Source organism: Mytilus edulis, chromosome 6 (assembly GCF_963676685.1).
Source record: "Mytilus edulis chromosome 6, xbMytEdul2.2, whole genome shotgun sequence".
In the NCBI taxonomy this organism is placed as follows: Eukaryota; Metazoa; Mollusca; class Bivalvia; order Mytilida; family Mytilidae; genus Mytilus; species Mytilus edulis.
Genome location: NC_092349.1, coordinates 16,435,012 through 16,446,222, shown reverse-complemented (window position 1 = coordinate 16,446,222; position 11,211 = coordinate 16,435,012). Strand labels below are relative to the sequence as shown.

The following is an 11,211-nucleotide window of genomic DNA, read 5'->3' as shown; positions in this document are numbered from 1 at the left end:
ATGCCACGAAGAATACAAAGTTACGTAACCCTGAAGTCAAAACATTTTTTTCTACTTTCTGTATGCTGTTTAAACTAGGCCGCACCACTTTCGGTAAACATGATATCCTTCCATTTTCCTGGATTGATATCCCCAAAAGATGATTTTTTTAAAATCTATATATATGTTTCAATTCACCACTAACCTATAATCAAACAGAAATAATTGAGTCCAGTAAAATAAAATCAGAAATAAATGGACTATTCTGTTTCTCTCCATGTTAGGACTGGAAACTGGAGTAGTAATACAAGACTGAAATGAGTATAACACGTTGGTTGGTTTTACCAATTCTAAGCACCTTATTCCTATGTAGATACGTTCATATCCCCTTAATTCGATCAAACCTTCCTTTGGTTAAGCTTGTAGTACAATTTCGTTAAAATCAAATACGTTGTTACATAAACAATCGAATCGAACAAGTCGAGATATTATTATATACACCTTCACTATACTTAAGAGTACTGTAGGGTGCAATTATATGCTGACATGAGTATATCTTTGACTGTAAATGTTTTGTTTCTATTAAAACTGTACAATATGGATTAAAATTGTTTATTGATAAAGGCCATACGTTCCTATATAATTTGTTTACATCATCCTTCTTTGGTCCTGGAAGGTTTCTTTTTTGCACTAAAAATGTCCTTGAGAAATATTTTGTCTTTTCAGTTAAAAAAAAACAGTGTTGCAAAATATTGAATTTAAGAAAGTATCCTCAATTTTTTAACATGTATAACATTATTTTTTACGTACGAAAATTTATTATAATTTGATAAAAATAAATAACGACATTTTTACAGGATGTATATTAGTAAAGCGACGTCCTTTGGTTATTGACCTTTTTCCAATGTTACTTTAATGCGTCTTATTTTGTTTGACATGTTTAGAATATAGTTTTTACTAATTTTGTTACTGTTAGCATAAAAAAACTATATGAAGTGTTCTTGATGAATGTGGTTTAAAATATTTTGTGCGTATTTCCTGCCTGAATAAGCTTGATAAATAGTCGGTACTTATCGGCTGGAAAGTAAAACACGGTAAAGCACTATTTGGATCAGGCAAGTAACACAAAATATACTTTAAAATATCGAGGTTAAAACTATCGAGATCAAGTTTACACAAACTAAAAAGATGAGTCTGTTTTAATTCAAATACTTTGAACAAACAAAATCGAAGCATTTATTATACTTATAACTTGAATTTTGTGTCTTGAAGTTAGTTGTATATTATTTTGTTTTTCAGTTTTACCGTAGAAAGTTATTAATCATACTGACTTTAGAATGGAAATTACAATTCTGTTGTTCTGCATTGCTATGGCATTGAACACTGTTTTAGCAGGTAATTATAACCCCCCTATCATTTATTTTTTCAATTTAATAAAGTTAACACAATATTTGAAATTTGAATATGATTTTAAACAGATGATACATAATGGGGCAATTGTATGTAAGACTGCTTGTTATAAATTATTCACATGCAGAGATGGGTCCAATTACTTTATTGTAATTGATAAAAGTACAATTACTTTGTCATTTGTACGATTAAATTAAATTAATGATTACATCATTTCTGAAAGTGTCTAAATAAAATAATGATTACATTGGCATTACTTCAATTGAATATGGCTTTATAAAGAGTTTGCTGTTTTTCTTCTGACCTAATATATACAATAAAATAACGGTTTAATACATGTATAATGGATTATCCTGCAATTAGCCAACTATTGTACAAATAATAGGTTTACAAATAATGTTTTGCTTTATTTGTACTTGTACAGATAAAGTCTCCTGTTACCCAACTTTCACGTTGAGCAAGTGGTAATATAAATATTTCTGTTTCCTAACCAGTTCATTTTGGGGTCCTCTTCGCGGTCCGTGTTTCAACTATGTCGGTTTCTCTGAGAAATTAAAGACAATGATTTTGATTTAATAACTAAAGTTTCAAGTGTTGAGAGAAATTTCAGGATAAACACAATATATGTACATTGTCTGAAAATATACGTATATTGTATATTGGAAAGTTTGATGATAATGTGTGTGTGCGTGCTACTTATACAACTTCGATTTTTAATTACTAGTAGTAGCTAGTGATTGCTGATATATATATATACAGAGACATAATACATTATAGTAAACAACAACAACACAACCAATTTAACCAAATGTTTTCTTTTAGAACATTTTTATGACTTGATATTTATGTTTTAAATTGTATAGGCATACTACAAAAAGCATATAAACCAAACTTACACAAAATAAAAAGAACAAAATAAGATTGTATACATTCCAATAGAACGTTTTCTAAAAGTAAGACGACGAAAATATCTTCTCACCTTTGAGTTCTATGGAACGCCGTTACTGCCTTATGGTACTTCATTCTTTATCATGATGAGGTTTTTCTTTATTATGATGAGGTTTTTCTCTATCATGATGAGGTTTTTCTTTGTTATGATGAGGTTTTTCTTTATTATGATGAGGTTTTTTCTCTATTATGATGAGGTATTTCTTTATTATAATGAGGTTTTTCTCTATTATGATGAGGTTCTTCTTTACTATGATGAGCTTTTTCTTTATTATGATGAGCTTTTTCTCTATCATGATGAGGTTTTTCTCTATTATGATGAGCTTTTTCTTTATTATGATGAGCTTTTTCTCTATTATGATGAGGTTTTTCTTTATTATGATGAGGTTTTTCTTTATTATGATGTGCTGAATATCCAAACAATGCCCATGTCGTTGCACTCCCCGATACTATATACGCCCCTTTGACTTCTCGTGTAGATACTAAAGACATATTTAGTGTTCATCAAGTCACAAAATAAGATTGAGTATCTTCATATTTGTTACCATTTTTCTTTTAATTTGTTCAATAAAAATATTGTATTTATATGTTTTGTATTCCTCAACCAACTCTTTTTATCCTATATCAAATAATTCTGATGTAATCTGAATTGTCAAGCTATGCAGATATTTAACTATACCCAAAATGCTAAAATAAAATAAAATCTAAGTACTGAAATGACCTTGAAAATCAATTCAATTAGGGTTCAAGGTCTTGATATGGAAATCCATTGTACTACATTTAATTGAAATCAATTGACATATTTTGATTGTAGTGTTCATCAGCTTTTCTGCTGAAAATTTCAGTCCCATAAAGCCATAAACCTTTGACGCATGGCCTTGTAGGGTTCAAGGTCTTGTTATGGCTATTTACCGGATTTTTTCTAATATAAGCAACATGTGGAGCAGGATCTGTTTACCCTTCCGGAGCACCTGAGATCACTCCTAGTTTTTGGTGGGTTCGTGTTGCTTATTCTTAAGTTTTCTTTGTTTTGTCTTTTTCATTTGTAGCTAGGTGTTGTCAGTTTATTTTCGATTTATGAGTTTGACCGTCCCTCTGGTATCTTTAGTTTCTTTATTATGGATTTTCATTGTACCAAAATGGTTGATATCCATTTAGCAATAGTAATTCTACAGTGATATTGGATGAAAAATTCTCAAAGGACATTGACCAATGACCTTGAAATCATTAGGGTTCAAGGTCTTGCTATGCACATCCATTGTTCTACGCTTGCTTGACATTCATTGAGAGATTTTGATTCTCGAGTGACTGTGTTCATAAGGGTTTCTGCTGAAAATTTGAAGTCCATTAACGACCTTGACCTTTGACGCATGACCTTGAAAATAAATAGGGTTCAAGGTAATTTTATGGATATTCATTGTATCTAGTTGGTTGATAGATATAGGAAAATATGTTATTAGTACCAATGAGACAACCACACCAAAGTCACAATTCATTAAAGTAAACCATTATAGGTCAAGATACGGTCTTCAACACCGAGCCTTGGCTCACACCGAAACAGCAAGCTATAAAGGGTCCCAATAGATTACTAGTGTTAAACCATTCAAACGAGAAAACCAATGTCTTAATCTATATAAAAAACGAGAAACAGGAAACACCTATGAACCACATGAAACTGACAACTACTGAACATCAAATTCCTGACTTGGGACAGGCGCAAACAATTGCAGCGGGATTAAACGTTTAAAAATGGTCCCAAACCTTAGCCCTTTTCTGAAACAATAATGTAGATATCCATTTTGCTATGTTCATTCTGAAGTGTTGCTCACAAGGATGATAAGTCCCAAATTGTCGTTACCAATTGACCTTGAAAATCAATAGGATTCAAGGCCTTGTTATGGATATTTATTGTACCCATTTAACAATGTTAAATCTATAGTACTTCCTAGGATATTGGCTGTACATTTTAAGTCTAAAATGACGTTTCAGATTTTTCTAGACATTTATTGTATCAAGTTTGTTTGAAATCCAATAAAGGATGTTGGTTCTTGGATGTTTACAAGATTTTTTGCCGACGGATGCAGGCGTTCCTATTCGTTGGCGAGGGGACTAAAAACGAACCCCGAAAAAAAAAATGGGACGTCCTCGGGTACTCCGTAAGGGTAAGCAGCTCCTGCTGCCAACTATGCTCATCACAACTATGCATAAGGTAGCACAATACAAAGATTTTTTCACTCCCAATCAGACAACTTTAAACTGATGTAATTCATTTCATCCTTCTTTATATTTTATAAATGAGGTACCAAAAGAAAGAAGAAAGATTAATCTTTCAAATTGTGATAATTTCATTATGACATAAGTATTACATAATTAATTATTATGTAATTAGTTGCTATATTGTGATGTCCACACTTGAATGAATTTAGCGTCTTTGTTCTTCATAGCATCCCAAAATATTTTATAGATTCTTGTACAACACAGCTTGACCTCCAAAACCGTGTCTCAGATTTCCAAAAACATCAATAGAACAAATGTTATACCCAATTGAATTTGGTGGTATCTTATGAATTGATGTTGCAAACTTCATTGAAGATTTATGAGAGAATGAAATGCAATAGGAAAAATCTGAGACACAGTTTTGGAGGTCAATCTGCGTTGTGCAAGAATCTATAAAATATTTTGGGATGCTATGAATAACAAAGAAGCTAAATTCATTCAAGTATGGACATCACAATATGGCAACTTATTACATAACAATTAATTATGTAATAATTATGTCACTATGAAATTATCACAATTTGAAAGATTAATCCTTCTTCTTTCTTTTGGTACCTCATTTATAAGATTTAAAGAAAGATGAGTGGAATTACATCAGTTTAAAGGTGTCTGATTGGGGATGAAAAATCTTTGTATTGTGCTACCATAAGTCAGTGATTTCCTTACCACAAATACATTTATGTACCCATAAATTTAGAAACGATTCTGGTAAACTTATGGATCCTTTAAATAAAGTCATTTTTAAAGGTTACCAATTCAACACTGTAATTAGATCATTTAATATTATTTTATTGGTATTGATGTTGATTTTGTTATCAAGTAAAGCAAATTTAGTATTATTTTGATATACATATACACTCATGGATCTGCAATATGGCGATACCTGTATCTTGGCATAACACAAGGTCATGCTTTTCTCCGAATTTTTATTGACGTCTTTACACTAAATCCATTGGATGTTTGATGTGTACTGATTGATAATTTAGTCTTAGATGTATGATCTTTTTTTATTCGTTTTCTTTTGTAAGGATGTACAAGTACTCGCGCAGCCATGTCCACTTGTATTAGTAGTATTTGTATGTTTATCCATCTGATGAGTTTAGCCATTTCAACTGATTTTTTATAGTTCGTTCTTAAGTTGTACTGCTACACCACTGTTCAAGGTTAGAGGGAGAGTTGGGGATCCAGACAACATGTTTAACACCATGACATTCTGTATTTATGTGCCTGTCCAAAATAAGGAGCCAGTAATTCAGTGGTTGTAATTTGTTTATGTGTTACATATTTGTTTTTCTTTAATTTTTTGTACATAAATTAGTTTTCTCGTTTGAATGGTTTTACATTGTCATTTCAGGGCCTTTTATTGCGGTCTATGCGGTATGTGATTTGCTTATTGTTGAATACCGTGAGGTGACCTACAATGCATAGTTGTTAATGTCTGTGTCATTTGGTCTCTTGTAAAGAGTTGTACCATTAACATTGGCAATCATACAACATCATCTTTTATAGATAGGTGTATCAGATGAGTTTAATGACGGAAAACAAAAACAAGACTAAAACAGGCGAAGAAATAAACAATGATCATGTAAAATATTACTTGTTATTGTATGCAAAAAGTCACTGAAAAGTTCAATCAGGCTTGTACAGAAAGGATTTCAACACAATTCACAAAGTCATCAATGCCAAAGTTGGTACCTGTCCTATTGAAATCTGCTTTCATAAGTTGGTCATTAATTGCAATGTTCATTGGCTCAAAAATTGGCCTTCCGTCGTCCATAAGATTAGCCGCATCGACGTTTCCCTCTAATCCATAATCAACTAAATCTCCTTCACTGAGTTGTGTACCAACTAACTCGAATAATTCTGCGCCCTCTAGCGGCCTATAGCCTATCGAGGGCATCGGAGATTAGACGGAGATCAGCGGAATATAACGACTGACATTATTCGGGTTATGTACCAACTGGATTCTGTATTTGACCGGCGATCCAAATGTTGATAGGAGATGATTTTGTTGTTCTCATTCTATGGCTTGCCCAAGCTTGAGTCCAAATATCAAGTCTTCTGTTAATTTCATCCATGTAAATGTAGTGCAGGCCTACTAAATGCTGTTCGTTTAGTGGATCTAGAATTCCCTGATCTTCCAAATGATAGAATAAGTTGTAGAAATAGCTCAAAACACCCTCGTAAACGTCCCTCCATAATCTCTCTATTCTCTGATTGTGCGTGCTTGGGCCTGTAATCATACTGCCGTCACCATGTTTTGAAAACATGAAATCCGCCACAGATACATTTTCTAGTCCCTTATCTGACCGAACCCTTAAGGGTATACCAAAATTCGCAACTCCAGAGAGGAAGCTATTCAATACGGTGGCTGAAGTGTTGTTGTCACGACAATGCAGGAACATAACCAGCCTACTGAACCCATCAACTCCACCCAGTATAATGAATCTCCATCTTACTAATTTATGGTTACTGTCTATGTGCCACAAGTGGTTCGGTGCCATTACGTTGTATACACGCCCGTGTAGTCGACCGGTCTTTCTTTCTTGAGTACCAGCATAGTCTTTTCTATGAATGGCATCTCTTAACCTCCCTCTTTGTATTTTAATTCCTTGTCATTTCAGTATTTCACGCAACCTGCGTTCGCCACAACGTGAAAAGTCTACCACAATGCCGGAAAGTATATTGTCAAGGTTGTCATCATCAATATCAGAAAAAATCTCTTTTCTGTAGTCCAAAATGAGCCATCCGTCGATAGATTGTTCTCTCTGAGAGTTGAAAGAGATTTCCAATGTCCGATATCTTAAAGTCACAATCCAACAACGATTACAGTACAATTTTGTCGACATGGTATTTTGGATGGCCATCCAAACTATCAGTTTTCTCAGGTTTCATGTTTCCATACTTGTTGCATTCCATTCGCAGTGTCATCATATGGGCTGGAATGTTTTGAAAGCATGCTGACAATATTTGGTGTTATTTTTTCCGAAGAACTTTCAACGTTTCTGATTCTGCCATTTTTCTTTTTGTTTATCTTAATTCTCTTAATTTCCCATGATTCCCTTCTAACAGCTCATCATAATAGAGAAAAACCTCATAATAAAGAAAAAAACTCATCATAATAGAGAAAAAGCTCATCATAATAGAGAAAAAGCTCATCATGATAGAGAAAAAGCTCACCATAATAAAGAAAAACCTCATCATAATAGAGAAAAACCTCATCATAATAAAGAAAAAGCTCATCATAATAGAGAAAAACCTCATCATGATAGAGAAAAACCTCATCATAATAAAGAAAAACCTCATCATGATAAAGAATGAAGTAACATAAGGCAGTTACGGCGTTCCATAGAGTTCATTAAAGTTTTGTTTATTTCTGTTTACAGATAATTGCAAATCACCTTACGTGAGAATAGGAGATGGTTGTTACTTCATCAGTAATGACATGGTGTCTGGGGATGAAGCATTTGTACGTATAAATAACTCACCAACATATAGGTACTGATGCATCTTCCTTTCATATACACTGACCTTTAAGGTTGAATTCAAACGTAACTTTACAAGCATTGATCGTGGATAGATAAAAGTATATTAATGCGCTGGTCATGTGTAATATTAGTGTCTTAGACTAGTCGGAGATTATTTTTTGTTTATATGAATCCCATTATATTTAATTGTTTTTTCATTCAACTATGTGATTTTATGTCCACGTGGAAATTTTGTGGATGACATGTGATAAACCATACCTTTAAAATACTATTATATTTAGGCATACGCCAAGAAACGTTATGTGGTGCATTAAGAACCTCAAGGGAGACAATCCAGTGTCAACAGCGACTCCTACAGAATACAGAACAAAAAGCACATTTTTTGATATCTTATATAATCAAACATTAATAAAATCGACCTCTTAGAAGACGTGTTGTGTAACATTTTTATTTATACAGACAAAGATATTGGTCATTTTTGTCACACGGTGGCCTTGAGTTGTAAAATTTAACGTCACGTGTTCTCTGGTTTAAAGTTGTATCGCTGATAAAAATAGCACATCTTCTATGAATCATTATAAAAATGTCCAATCAACATCGTGTTTCTAAATGTGCACCATACCATTTATTTTCTAGATTGTTTGTGCATATTTACCATATAGGGTCTACATAACCGCTTTTTGCATCATGTGTACCTTTAAAAATTTTCCCCCTGAAATGGTTTAGTATAGATGAAAAAAAATATACAAGGCTTACAAATCATAAAGACACTCACTACCAAGAAAATCCTGCAAACATACAGCACTTGATGTAGTTTAATCTCGCAACTAATATATAGGCATGCCACAAGCGAGGAACCTCGTTTGTTGTTATTCTTATAGCGTCTTTCAACATGTTCAATTATTCAGTTGAAAGATTTATAATTTCATCTCCAACGATGAAAACAACGCTCACGATTGAAATGATTAATTCTTTTCTAGTTCTATAAATTATGTTAAACTTAAACTTTTTTGTACATTTACCTTGTATATAGGCAATCTGTGCAAAGAGAGGTGCTTACCTGGCTAATTTTGAAACCCTTGAGGAAGCCATGATAATGAAAGCGGAACTTACGCAAAAAAAATCAGGTAGGAAAAAACCAGTTACACACATGCAAACATCCAACTAAGAAAAATAAATATAACTACTATAAATAAAATCAACAGTAGTATTACGATGTTCAAAACTTAATAAATCGATAGAAAAAAACAAATCCGGGTTACAAACCAAAACCGAGGGAAGCGCATCAAATATAAACGATAATTTGAACATTAGTTTCTTTACTTGACTTAATAATTAGATTTGAATTCCGTTATCCAGATCTCTTGAAAATGTCATGTTGTATAAAACATAGAAGGCTGTGTATTCATAAGGCCGGTTCCATAATCGGATTACTGTTTTAGTATTGTCAAATGTGAAATTTGATAGATGGTATTGCAGATAAAAGAATAGTTGTGTACCTATAATATAAAAAACGAGTTAATGCATTGTTTTGCTGGTTTATAATTTCTATATTGGTTTACTTATACATACGAAGGAAGAACAGAATTTAAACCAGCTACAACTAACACATCTGAAATACAGAATACTAAAAATCAACAGGAAAAAACACCATATGGTCTAGTTTTATAAAAGAAAAGATAGCAAATACCAATATTCTTTTAGTATACAATGTATATGTTGCATTTATATCATTATTATGCACTGACGTCTGAAGAATAAACCACGTGCTTTTTCAATTATCTTATCAAATATTGACATTTGTTCTGTTGGTTTGTTTTCTAAATTTGTCAATGTTAAACAGGTAAACACTATTACGTTGGAGGAAGGAATATCAATCGATATATACCTGGGGGTGATTGGAGGTGGATTAAGAATGGACAGATGACAAAAATGACGTACAAAGCCTTCGGAGCAGGACAACCTGATGGATCTATTGCATCTCCACAAGATTGTATGTTCTTCTATGCTGCAGAAAGATATATATTTCATGATGTCTATTGTGATAATGGAAGCTATCGTGGAGGATACATTTGTGAGAAATATTGAGCTATTGAAATAACTTTCATGTGTTCTTTCCAAATAACTTATTTTTGCTGATTTGTGTTTTATATATACATGCAAACGTATTTGATTCAAAATTCTATGCTCCAAACAGATATTATTTCTATAATATAATGTGTAATAGTAAAATCCAACTTGTAAATAGAGTTATGTTTAATTCAAGGCATAGCACAAGTACTTTTAAATATTACTTTGATTGTGTAATCCTCGGTAGAATTCCTGCCAGCCATCTTTTGCGATGTAATACTGTGAATTTATTTATTTTCTTGGTAACAAATTTTTGTAGATTAAGAGAAACTTGGATTTTCGTGGATATCTTATTCGTTCATTTGGCGATGTCTGCATTCAATCCTGTAGTTAATTTTTCATTTGTTGAATATTTAATTTCGTGGTTCACGTTTACCCACGAAATTCACGAAAATTGGTAGCAAACGAATAATAATGAATTCACAGTAATTAGTAATTTTATGAAGTCAATTTAATATACTCCGTTAAATGAGTTCAAATGACTTGTCGGCAGGACTCATGGCGTGGATACAACACTCTAGTTTGCTGTTATGTTTGCCTTTATAAATTCTTAGTCAGATTTTAAGGATTAAGTCAATATTGGGTATCATACCTGCACACAAGCAAAACAAATGATACGATAATTTTGATTGACAAATTGAAAAAGCCGCATTCAAAGCCTACACATTCCAGTCGTTACTGTTAACTTATATTTTAGCATTGCACAAGGTCATACATATCTCAGTTTCTCATCGAAACAACGCAAACTTTTGCGAAAGAACCCAAGCCTTTGCAAAATAACGCCAAAATTTGCGTTTTAACAAAAAAAATTGTGAAATAACGCAAACGTCAAAGGAAGCAGCTGTGTTTGGAAGACTGCAGATAAAACCAGAGACATATAATACAATAGGACTTATAAAAAGTTTTGAATGTAAAACTATTAATAAATCTTTTGAAAAACAACACATATTGTGATACAGAATTTACTCAAAATTGTCCA

General features: G+C 32.5%; 1 protein-coding gene across 1 annotated transcript; it reads left to right on the top strand.

Annotated features, from left to right (window-relative positions):
* Nucleotides 1-926: 926 nt before the first annotated feature.
* On the top strand, nucleotides 927-10,241 carry LOC139527240 (perlucin-like protein). Its single transcript, XM_071322569.1, has 5 exons — nucleotides 927-1,094; nucleotides 1,279-1,374; nucleotides 8,001-8,083; nucleotides 9,136-9,229; nucleotides 9,946-10,241. Exons 2-5 carry the CDS (start codon nucleotides 1,317-1,319, stop codon nucleotides 10,188-10,190), a joined length of 480 nt encoding a protein of 159 aa, XP_071178670.1. The 5' UTR covers nucleotides 927-1,094; nucleotides 1,279-1,316; the 3' UTR covers nucleotides 10,191-10,241.
* The last annotated feature ends 970 nt before the right edge of the window (nucleotides 10,242-11,211 follow it).